This window comes from Heteronotia binoei, chromosome 3 (genome assembly GCF_032191835.1).
Source record: "Heteronotia binoei isolate CCM8104 ecotype False Entrance Well chromosome 3, APGP_CSIRO_Hbin_v1, whole genome shotgun sequence".
In the NCBI taxonomy this organism is placed as follows: domain Eukaryota; kingdom Metazoa; phylum Chordata; class Lepidosauria; order Squamata; family Gekkonidae; genus Heteronotia; species Heteronotia binoei.
In genome coordinates, this window is record NC_083225.1 from 192396634 (window position 1) to 192408882 (window position 12249).

Sequence of the window (12249 nt, forward strand, 5' to 3'; positions counted from 1 at the left end):
TTGGAAGTGAAGGCACTCCAGATGTCTCAGCCTCCAGATGTTGTGACAACAGAGTAGATCGCTAGAGAGTCACACTGAACTTTACTTCCTGTGTTTCCTCTTTTGCCCCTGTCCCCTTTGAAAGGCAGATTGTGGTCTCAGAGTATTATTTTTATTTTATTCCACTTAATATTTGATTCCACTTCCTTCCTTTTGCTTCGCCCTCATGCAAACCCTTGCAAAGCGTTTGCCCTCCCCTTCTCCCTGCACACACCAAGGGGGATGACCACACTGTCCTTTCTTGGCACCCTGAGGCAGATGGCTCTCTTAGAGCAGTGCTATCCACTGGATCAGGATACACTCGCATCTCTTTGCATTTATCCATTTATACCCCGCTCTCTCAAAGTGGCCCCGTGGCGCAGAGAGGTAAAGCAGCAGTACTGCAGTACTGTGATCTGAACTCTCTGCTCACGACCTGAGTTCGATCCCAGCGAAAGCTGGATTCAGGTAGCCGGTCCAAGGTCGACTCAGCCTTCCATCCTTCTGAGGTCGGTCAAATGAGTCCCCAGCTTGCTGGGGGGGGGGGGAGTGTAAAAGACTGGGGAAGGCAATGGCGATCCTGGCAGAAGCTGGGTTCAGGTTGCAGGTTCCAGGTTGACTCAGCCGTCCATCCTTCCGAGGTTGGTCAAATGAGGACCCATTGAATGAAATTGCAAAGTAGTCAGGTTAGGACGAATAAAAGGAAGTCCTTCTGCACCCAAAGGATGATGAACATGTGGAATTCCCTGACACAGGAGGGTCACCGCACCTCGAGGCTTGCCGGGAGGAAAGTGTTAAAAAACTGGGGAAGGCAAGGGCAAACCATCCCGTCAAAAGTCTGCCGGGAAAATGTCGTGAAAGCGACGTCACCCCAGAGTCGGAAACGACTGGTGCTTGCGCAGGGGACCTTTCCTTTCTCTCAAAGTGGCCGAGGCCGTCCTTCTCCCTTCTTCATTTCCTCACAACAATCGCCCTGCGAGGTAGGCCAGGCCGAGAGACGGCGACAGACCTGAAGTCACCCAGTGAGCGCTCTCGGCAGAAGTGAGGGATTCGAACCCAGGCGGCTCAGGGTGCTCGTCCGTCACTCTTGTCCGCCGCGCCGCACTGGCTCTCTCTTTGACACGCCCACTGTGGCTCTTCTGAGCACAGATCCTGCAGGTTCCAGCCGCATCTCTGGGAAGGTGCTCGGTGCTCCGGTCGGCATCTGACTTCCACCTCAAAACAGCTGCTGCCTGAGGGACTGGAGGGCGGGGAATCTGAGAGCTCCCCTGAGCCATTTCATAGGGTGGTTTGCAAAACTCGGAAGCTGTTCTAGTGGGGGGGGGGGGTCTTCCAGAAGCTTCCTCCACTAGCCAAGGGATGCTGAGGGGAAGTGTGGAACGCTGGGAGCATTCGGGGCTTTGTGGTGTCGAAAAACGACTGGCGAGCTGATGTTTAAAGACAATAACTCAACCCCACCCCTTTCTTTGATTGAAACAGACCTTCTCTTTGCGACCTGCTCCCCTGACCCATCAGTACAGGTAAGATTTTATTTGGGGGCCAATAAAATAAATCAAATGCTGAGGTGAGGCCAGGGTTTTGGGGGAGGGTTTGCAGCAGGAACTCCTTTGCATATTAGGCTCCACCCGCTTGAGGTAGCCAATCCTCTAAGAGCATACAGGGCTCTTCTTACGGGGCCTATGTAAACTCCAGGAGGATTGGCTACATCAGGGGGTGTGGCCTAATAGGCAAAGGACTTCCTGCTACAAAAAATCTCTCAGGCTTTTTTGTAGCAGGAATGCCTTTGCATATTAGGCCACACCCTCCCTGATGTAGCCAATCCTCTTGGAGCTTACAGGGCTCTTCGTATAGGGCCGACTGTAAGTTCCAGGAGGATTGGCTACATCAGGGGCATGTGGCCAAATAGGCAAAGGAGTTTCTGCTACAAAAAAGCCCTGATATTAGGCCACACCTCCCTGATGTAGCCAATCCTCCAAGAGCTTACAGGGCTCTTAGTACAGGGTCTATGTAAGCTCCAGTAGGATTGGCTACATCAGGGGTGTGTGGCCTAATAGGCAAAGGAGTTTCTGCTACAAAAATCTCGGGCTTTTTTGTTGCAGGACCTCCCTGATGTAGCCAATCCTCCAGGAGCTGACAGGGCTCTTCGTACAGGGCCGACTGTAAGCTCCAGGAGGATTGGCTGCATCAGGGAGGTGTGGCCTAATATGCAGAGTTGCTCCTGCTACGCAAAAAAGCCTTGAGCACGGCTATATTGATGCCCAAGCGTTTCTGTTGACCTGCTTACAGAGAAACAAAGAAAGGCAGATGCTCTGTTAGCCGCTAGGCTAATATATCTTGAATACAGAAAATCTTTAGATTCTCCAAAATTGGTGAGTGAAACTATGGAGTTGCCGGCTCCAAGTTGGGAAATACTTGGGAGATTTGGTGGGTGGAGTCTGAGGAGAGTGGGGTTGGGGAGGGGAGGGGCTTCAGCAAGGTATGATGGCATAAGAGCAGGGGTGGCCAAACTGTAGCCCGGGAGCCACACGTGGCTCTTTCACACATATTGGGTGGCTCTTGAAGCCCCCATAGGCCGGCTTGGAGAAGGCGTTTCTGTCTTTAAATCACTTCGCCAAGCCAGCTTGTGGCTTGAAGAATGCATTAAAAGTTAAAGTTGCTTTCTTTCCACCTCTCCTCCATCTATTTTCTTTCCTTCCTTCCTTCCTGGGCCACAGAAAACAATTCCGCCCCATCCGCTATATAACAGCCCTTCAAGTACTTGAAGATGGTGATCCTATCACCCCTCAGCTGCCTCCTCTCCAGGCTAAACATGCCCAGCCTCCTTCAACCTTTCTTCATAGGACTTGGTCTCCAGACCCCTCACCATCTTCATTGCCCTCTTCTATACCCTTTCCAGCTTGTCTACATCCTTCTTAAAATGTGGTGCCCAAAACTGAACGCAATACTCCAGGTGAGGTCTTACCAGAGCAGAGTAAAGCGATACCATCACTTCACGTGATCTGGACACTCGACTTCTGTTGATACAGCCCAAAATTGCATTGGCCTTTTTAGCTGCTGCACCACACCGCTGACTCATGTTCAGCGTATGGTCCACGAAGACCCCCTAGATCCTTTTGGCACATACTACTGCCAACACAAGTGTCCCCTATCCTGTAACCATGCATTGGGTTTTTCCTCCCTACGTGCAGAACTTTACATTTATCCCTGTTAAGATTGATTTTATTGGTTTCAGTCCATTTAATGGGACACTTTGCAAGTGTTCTAAAGAAGGTCAGCAACAAAGAAATGGCTAATGCGAGGAACGCTGTCGCTCTTCCTTCCAGGGGGACACGCCTTTACCCCGCTCTGTCTCCAAGATCTCCTCGACCAGCTTTGGCCAAGACTTCGCTCTTCCCTTGATGGAGCTGCGGTATCTCAGCCTGGCCAACAACGAGGTGATCGGATAGTTGCAAAGTAGGAGTATCTTTTAGAACCCAGTGGTGGCGAGTGGGTGGGGTATATATCAATGGTGACCAACTTGTAAGAACATAAGAGAAGTTATGTTGGATCAGGCCAGTGGCCCATCCAGTCCAACACTCTGTGTCACATAAGAACGTAAGAGAAGCCCTGTTGGATCAGGCCAATGGCCCCTCCAGTCCAACACTCTGGGTCACATAAAAACATAAGAGAAGCCATGATGGATCAGGCCAGTGGCCCCTCCAGTCCAACACTCTGTGTCACATAAGAACATAAGAGAAGCCCTGTTGGTCAGGCCAATGGCCCATCCAGTCCACACTCTGGGTCGCATAAGAACATAAGAGAAGCCCTGTTGGATCAGGCCAGTGGCCCATCCAGTCCAACACTCTGGGTCACATAAGAACATAAGAGAAGCCCTGTTGGATCAGGCCAGTGGCCCCTCCAGTCCAACACTCTGTGTCACATAAGAGAAGCCCTGTTGGATCAGGCCAGTGGCCCATCCAGTCCAACACTCTGTCACATAAGAACGTAAGAGAAGCCATGTTGGATCAGGCCAGTGGCCCATCCAGTCCAACACTCTGTGTCACATAAGAACATAAGAGAAGCCCTGTTGGATCAGGCCAGTGGCCCATCCAGTCCAACACTCTGTGTCACACAGTGGCCAAAAACCCCAGGTGCCATCAGAAGGTCCACTAGTGGGGCCAGGACATGAGAAGCCCTCCCACTGTTAGCACCAAACTATTTTGAATTGTTTTAATTTGTTATGAGGGCTGGATCTGACATAAATAGGATTTTGTGGAGCCTGGCCATGTGTAATGTAATGCAATGTAATGCCAGATAGCAGAGATTTATTGTTTAAAATGGAAAGGCATCTCCAGTTAAAAGGGTCAAATAGGAGATGACGTGGAAAACCTCCGCCTGAGACCCTGGAGAGCCAGGAAGTGGGGCTGTAGCTCAGTGGCAGAGCATCTGCTTGGGAAGCAGAAGGTCCCAGGTTCAATCCCCGGCATCTCCAATTAAAAAGGATGAGGCAGTAGGTAGGAGGTGATGGGAAAGATCTCAGACTGAGACCCTGGGGAGCAGTTGCCAGTCTGAGTAGACATGACTGACCTTGATGGACCAAAGCTCTGATCCAGTAGAAGGCAACTTGATGGGTTCCATAGCCAATCTCTTCATAGCCACCTCTGCCTGCTCCCTCCCCCAGCTGCCGTTCAAAGATCCCTCTAATAAAAGCCCGACCTCTTTGCTGTTTTCTGGTTTGCAGATCGAACAGGAGGAGGACTTGCTCGCCGTGGCCCTTTTCCCATCTCTGACCGAGCTGACCTTCTACGGCAACCCGTTCACGACTTCCCGGAGTGGTAAGGACACCCCAGCTAGAAATGTTAGGTATTTTACGAGTGGGCCATATCAGCACTTGCAATTCTTTGCGCTCTGTTTCTGGAAAGACAGGAAATCATTATTCAGGGGAGGGATGGTGGCTCAGTGGTAGAGAATCTGCTTGGTAAGCAGAAGGTCCCAGGTTCAATCCCCGGCATCTCCAACTCAAAAGGGTCCAGGCAAGTAGGTGTGAAAAACCTCAGCTGGAGACCCTGGAGAGCCATGAATGGGGCTGTGGCTCAGTGGTAGAGCATCTGCTTGGGAAGCAGAAGGTCCCAGGTTCAATCCCCGGCATCTCCAACTAAAAAGGGTCCAGGCAAGTAGGCGGGAAAAACCTCAGCTGGAGACCCTGGAGAGCCATGAATGGGGCTGTGGCTCAGTGGTAGAGCATCTGCTTGGGAAGCAGAAGGTCCCAGGTTCAATCCCCGGCATCTCCAACTAAAGAGGGTCCAGGCAATTAGGCGTGAAGAACCTCACCTGGAGACCCTGGAGAGCTGCTGCCACTCTGAGAGGAGAAGAATGACTTTGATGGACTGAGGGTCTGATTCAGTAGAAGGCAGCTTCATAGGTTCATTAGATCCTGCTAACAATAAAGAGAGAAAACGTTATCCTCACAGAGAGGAGCTATTCATAGTGTTTTAAATAGTTCTGAGGACCTATTTAAAGCAAAAAGAAGAAGACTGAGTCTCTGGATCAGAAACTCAGAGCGGCTTATAAATCTTCTTTATCTTCTTCCCCCACAACAGACACCCTGTGCAGTGGGTGGGGCTGAGAGAGCTCTCCCAGAAGCTGCGCTTTCAAGGACAACTCCTGCGAGAGCTCTGGCTGACCCAAGGCCTTTCCAGCAGGTGCAAGTGGAGGAGTGGGGAATCAAACCCGGTTCTCCCAGATAAGAGAGCTCTGGCTGACCCAAGGCCATTCCAGCAAGTGCAAGTGGAGGAGTGGGGAATCAAACCCGATTCTCCCAGATAAGAGTCCACAGACTTAACCACTACACCAGATTGGTCTGAGAGCCAGTTTGGTGTAGTGGTTAAGCATGCGGACTCTTCTCTGAGAGAACTGGGTTCGATTCCCCACTTCTCCACTTGCACCTGCTGGAATGGCCTTGGGTCAGCCAGAGCTCTCTTATTTGGGAGAACCGGGTTTGATTCCCCACTGCTCCACCTGCAGCTGCTGGAATGGCCTTGGGTCAACCAGAGCTCTCTTATCTGGGAGAACCGGGTTTGATTCCCCACTCCTCCACTTGCAGCTGCTGGAATGGCCTTGGGTCAGCCATAGCTCTCTTATCTGGGAGAACCGAGGAACGAGAGCCCACCACCTCCTGAGGAATCATAGAATCGTAGAGTTGGAAGGGATCTCCAGGGTCGTCTAGTCCAACCTCCTGCACCATGCAGGAAACTCACAAGCACCTTCCCCTAAATTCACAGGACCTTCATTGCTGTCAGATGGCCATCTAGCCTCTGTTGAAAAACCTCCAAGGAAGCAGAGCCCACCACCTCCTGAGGGAATCTGTTCCACTGGGGTAGCCCTCTGACGGTAGGGACGTTCTTCCCAGAGCCGGCGTGTGGGAGTTGGCGAACTAGGCGACAGCCTAGGGTGCCGGCTCCCACAGGGGCGCCTCCCTCCCTCTGGCACAATCTGTACCCCTTGGGTGCCCCCCCCGCCACCGCCCTCCCTCCCTTCGCGGCACTGGAAACCAGTGCCGTGCTCTGCTTGGCCCGCCTCCCCCCCCCCCCCCGAACCTAGGCCTGTCCTTACCAGCTTCAGTGTGGCTGCGCGCGGCTTCTAAGCCCTTGAAGGGCCCGCGATAGGAGAGTTCGCTGTCCCTCAATTCTGGTTCCAGGAAGCAGGAGGAGTGAACTGGCCTCTTTAAAGGCTTAGAAGCCGCATGCAGCCACATTGGAGCTGATAAGGACCGGCAACGGCAGCGGGGGTGTGGAGTGTAGCCTGGCTTGCAGCGTCCTGACGGAAGGAGGGCGGGGGGATAAGGATCAGCCTGGGGGGGAGCGATCCTATGGTGGGGCGGGGAGTGTGTGCGCTCAGAGCCAGTGGCCCGCTGTGTGTGTGTGGGGAGTGCCTGGCTCTCTCCTGCTTCAGATGGTATAATCCCCATCTGTATAATCTCCATACAAAGCAGGAGAGGGCCGAGAGTAGAAGAAGATATTGGATTTATATCCCGCCCTCCACTCCGAAGAGTCTCAGAGCGGCTCACAATCTCTTTTACCTTCCTCCCCCACAACAGACACCCTGTGAGGTGGGTGGGGCTGGAGAGGGCTCCCACAGCAGCTGCCCTTTCAAGGACAACCTCTGCCAGAGCTATGGCTGACCCAAGGCCATGCTAGCAGGTGCAAGTGGAGGAGTGGGGAATCAAACCCAGTTCTCCCAGATAAGAGTCTGCACACTTAACCACTATACCAAACTGGCCCGCACGCACCGCACACAGCCTGGTGACGTTGTCGGGCTGCGCACGCAGAGCGCCCGCAAAGGTTTGTAAAAAAGAAAAGAGGGGGCAGTTGTGGGGGGGGGGCAAATTTCGGCCTGGGGCGCAGGAAACCTCAGCGTCTCCTTTAGGGTTGCCAAGTCCGATTCAAGCAATATCTGGGGACTTTGGGGGTGGAGCCAGGAGACTTTGGGGGTGGAGCCAAGAGACATTAGGGGTGGAGCCAAGATCAAGGCTGTGACAAGCATCATTGAACTCCAAAGGGAGTTCTGGCCATCACATTTAAAGGGACGGCACACCTTTTCAATGCCTTCCTTCCATAGGAAATAATGGATAGGGGCACCTTCTTTTGGGACTCATAGAATTGGACCCCCTGGTCCAATCTTTTTGAAACTTGGGGGGTATTTTGGGGAGAGGCACTAGATGCTATACTGAAAATTTGGTGCCTCTACCCCAAAAAACAGGGGCCCCCCCCAGAGCCCCAGATACCCGCGGATCAATTCTCCATGATTTTCTATGGGAATAAATCTCCATAGGGAATAACAGAGTTCCCAGCAGACATTTCCCTCCCCTCCCCCCGCTTTCTGACGACCCTGAAGCGGGGGGAGGGCCTCCAAACTGGGGGATCCCCTGCCCCCACCTGGGGATTGGCAACCCTAGCGCCAGGCCTGGTTCTTCCTAACATTGAGCCGGAAACCCTTTTGATTTCAATCCATTCTACGTCACGAGCTACTTCACGAACTGCAGACGTTCAAGGTGTGAGCGACTGCATCGATTTGTTTGCTCCGGGGTCATCCTTCCTGAGCTAAGACAAAAACGCGCGGGCCAGAGACGAAAAAAACTGAGCTAGCTTACACTAACTCCACTGAGAGAGAATATTGCCGGCAACCCTAGCATGGTGGCTGAGGCCCCTCCCCAAACACTGCCCTCCGTAGACTCCACCTCCAGATGTCCAGGAATCTCCCTCCCTGGAGCTGGCAGCCCTACTCACAGGAGCGAGGAAGGACTCAGGTTTAGCACATCGCTAAGCAACGGAAATCTCTCCCGGCACAGGAGATCCGCCGTTACTGACCGGCTTCCTTCAGGATAAACTGGGGATAAAACTCGTGAGGAGGAAAATATCCAAGCTGGAGAAGCCGCGGATCTTCATTCCCACCAAGACAAACAGAAAGGTATGAATTTGGGGAATTCGAAAGACGCCCGGAAAGTGGGTGTGGCCAGGTGCATTTTTAAAAATTGCTCCTCTGGGTTTGGGTTTTCTCTGTGCGTGGGGCTCTGACTCCTGCGGCAGCCATTTTATGGTTTGCTCCGCCTTCCAGGGCAGCCATTTTGGAGTTGCGTCCACAACCTTGTGTCAAGAGTTCTCAAGTTGTGCGCAGGCTCAGAAAGGTTTGGGGACCTTTGCTTTCGGGTGCCCGCCGGACAATTATATATATATGAATATATGAAGCTGCCTTATACTGAATCAGACCTTTGGTCCATCAAAGTCAGTATTGTCTTCTCAGACTGGCAGCGGCTCTCCAGGGTCTCAAGCTGAGGTTTTTCATGCCTATTTGCATGGACCCTTTTTAGTTGGAGATGCCAGGGATTGAACCTGGGACCTTCTGCTTCCCAAGCAGATGCTCTACCACTGAGCCACAGCCCCATTCATGGCTCTCCAGGGTCTCAAGCTGAGGTTTTTCATGCCTATTTGCATGGACCCTTTTTAGTTGGAGATGCCAGGGATTGAACCTGGGACCTTCTGCTTCCCAAGCAGATGCTCTACCACTGAGCCACAGCCCCATTCATGGCTCTCCAGGGTCTCCAGCTGAGGTTCTTCACATCTACTTGCCTGGACCCTTTTTAGTTGGAGATGCCGGGGATTGAACTGGGACCTTCTGCTTACCAAGCAGATGCTCTACCACTGAGCCACAGCCCCATTCATGGCTCTCCAGGGTCTCCAGCTGAGGTTCTTCACACCTACTTGCCTGGACCCTTTTTAGTTGGAGATGCTGGGGATTGAACCTGGGACCTTCTGCTTACCAAGCAGATGCTCTACCACTGAGCCACAGCCCCATTCATGGCTCTCCAGGGTCTCCAGCTGAGGTTCTTCACACCTACTTGCCTGGACCCTTTTTAGTTGGAGATGCCAGGGATTGAACCTGGGACCTTCTGCTTACCAAGCAGATGCTCTACCACTGAGCCACAGCCCCATTCATGGCTCTCCAGGGTCTCAAGCTGAGGTTCTTCACGCCTACTTGCCTGGACCCTTTTTAGTTGGAGATGCTGGGGATTGAACCTGGGACCTTCTGCTTCCCAAGCAGATGCTCTACCACTGAGCCACAGCCCCATTCATGGCTCTCCAGGTTCTCAAGCTGAGGTTCTTCACGCCTACTTGCCTGGACCCTTTTTAGTTGGAGATGCTGGGGATTGAACCTGGGACCTTCTGCTTACCAAGCAGATGCTCTACCACTGAGCCACAGCCCCATTCGTGGCTCTCCAGGGTCTCAAGCTGAGGTTTTTCAGGCCTACTTGCCTGGATCCTTTTTAGCTGGAGATGCCGGGAATTGAACCTGGGACCTTCTGCTTCCCAAGCAGATGCTCTACCACTGAGCCACAGCCCCATTCATGGCTCTCCAGGTTCTCAAGCTGAGGTTCTTCACGCCTACTTGCCTGGACCCTTTTTAGTTGGAGATGCTGGGGATTGAACCTGGGACCTTCTGCTTACCAAGCAGATGCTCTACCACTGAGCCACAGCCCCATTCGTGGCTCTCCAGGGTCTCAAGCTGAGGTTTTTCACGCCTACTTGCCTGCATCCTTTTTAGCTGGAGATGCCGGGAATTGAACCTGGGACCTTCTGCTTCCCAAGCAGATGCTCTACCACTGAGCCACAGCCCCATTCATGGCTCTCCAGGTTCTCAAGCTGAGGTTCTTCACGCCTACTTGCCTGGATCCTTTTTAGCTGGAGATGCCGGGAATTGAACCTGGGACCTTCTGCTTACCAAGCAGATGCTCTACCACTGAGCCACAGCCCCATTCATGGCTCTCCAGGGTCTCCACCTGAGGTTCTTCATGCCTACTTGTCTGGACCCTTTTTAGTTGGAGATGCCAGGGATTGAACCTGGGACCTTCTGCTTACCAAGCAGATGCTCTACCTCTGAGCCACAGCCCCATTCATGGCTCTCCAGGTTCTCAAGCTGAGGTTCTTCACGCCTACTTGCCTGGACCCTTTTTAGTTGGAGATGCTGGGGATTGAACCTGGGACCTTCCGCTTACCAAGCAGATCCTCTAGCACTGAGCCAAAGCCCCATTCATGGCTCTCCAGGGTCTCCAGCTGAGGTTATTCACGCCTACTTGCCTGGACCCTTTTTTTGGAGATGCCAGGGATTGAACCTGGGACCTTCTGCTTACCAAGCAGATGCTTTACCACTGAGCCACCTTTCCCTCCCCTGCACTGAGCCTTCCACTGGCAAGCTGGGCCCCGATACATCCGAGATTGCAGTCTAACCACCACGTCGCCCCTAGTTTAGTTCTCCCCTGGTTCTCCAAAATGAATAATACCCTGCGTTGGTCTTCCATTGGTAGGTCAGGCACTGGTCCATCTGTATAATCACCATTTCCCCCCGAGTCTGTTTTCATTTTTTAAGATGGGGGAATGCCCACCCCGAAAACATCAGGGCCCTGTGGGACCTGCCATAGTTCTGCCGGACCTGTCAGACCGAACTGTTTAAGCTCGCCTTCAACAGTTAAGGGGAGGTAGCAAACGCCCCACGGAACGGACAATCTCATTGGACAAATACAGATATTCAGAAACATTGGCCTGCATCTTGGATTTTACGGTTAAAAATGCGTGGAATTAATGTTTTTGTATATCGTTTTTAATATTCAACGTGGTTTTTAAATAAATAAATAAACAAACAAACTTTTATTTATACCCCACCCTCCCCGCCTAGGCAGGCTCTGGGCGGCTAACAGGACATGGTAGAAACCACGATACAGATAAATAACAGATAAATACAGATAAATAAATTATAATGAATAATTTAGACGATAAAACCAATAAAACAGTATGACATTAAAATACAATCGAGTGGCGTATAAGATGGCTCGGTATTACTGATCTTATCAGGGGTTCTGTCTTAAAAAGCTAGCTGGAAGAAGGCAGTTTTTCAGGCCCTACGGAACTGGTTAAGATCCCGTAGGGCCCGCACCTCTTCTGGCAATTGATTCCACCATTGGGGGGCCTTTGTAGAGAACGCCTGTTCTCTGGTAGCTTTTAATCCAGTTTCTTTTGGCCCAGTTTCTTTAACTATTGTTAGCCCCCCTTAGCCCTGTGGCGCAGAGTGGTAAAGCTGCAGTACTGCAGTCGGAGCCCTCTGCTCACGACCTGAGTTCGATCCCAGCGGAAGCTGGTTCAGGTAGTCGGCTCGAGGTTGACTCAGCCTTCCGTCCTTCCGCGGTCGGTCAAATGAATACCCAGCTTGCTGGGGGGAAAGTGTAGATGACTGAGGAAGGCAATGGCAAACCACCCCGTAAAAAGTCTGCCGTGAAAACGTTGTGAAAGTCACCCCAGAGTCGAAAACGACTGGTGCTTGCACAGGGGACCTTTCCTTTTTCCTTTCCTCAACAGTTAAGGGGAGGTAGCAAATGCCCCACAGCACTGACAGTCCCACTGGACAAATATAGATATTCAGAAACATCGACGTGCATCTTGGATTTTATGGTTAGCAATGTGTGGAATTGATTTTTTTTTATATTGTTTTTAATATTCAGTGTGGTTTTTTAACTCGTTAGCTGCCCTGAGCCCGTTAGGGGAGGGCAGGATATAAATTTGATAAAATAAAATAAATCCATACAGAAAATGAGAAAAGGCTTAAAGAGGGTCCAAGGTTGGCGTTTGGGGTTGACCCTGGCTTGGCAAAGCGGGGAGAGGATCGCTTTACGAAGGCTTCGATTTCAGACCGCCTGACGCACCTTCA

General features: G+C 51.9%; 1 protein-coding gene and 1 non-coding gene across 2 annotated transcripts in view; one reads left to right on the top strand and one right to left on the bottom strand.

The window, feature by feature from the left end:
• The window catches only part of XRRA1 (X-ray radiation resistance associated 1), a 68316-nt gene that overhangs the window by 34484 nt on the left and 21583 nt on the right, over positions 1–12249 (top strand). The window contains exons 11-14 of the mRNA XM_060235355.1: positions 1498–1538; positions 3342–3452; positions 4739–4832; positions 8345–8463. Coding sequence (XP_060091338.1) covers positions 1498–1538; positions 3342–3452; positions 4739–4832; positions 8345–8463 — 365 coding nt within the window. The remainder of the gene's footprint in view (positions 1–1497; positions 1539–3341; positions 3453–4738; positions 4833–8344; positions 8464–12249) is intronic.
• Positions 9412–9483, bottom strand: TRNAT-GGU (transfer RNA threonine (anticodon GGU)). The gene has a single exon. It is a non-coding gene; the product is annotated as a tRNA-Thr (tRNA).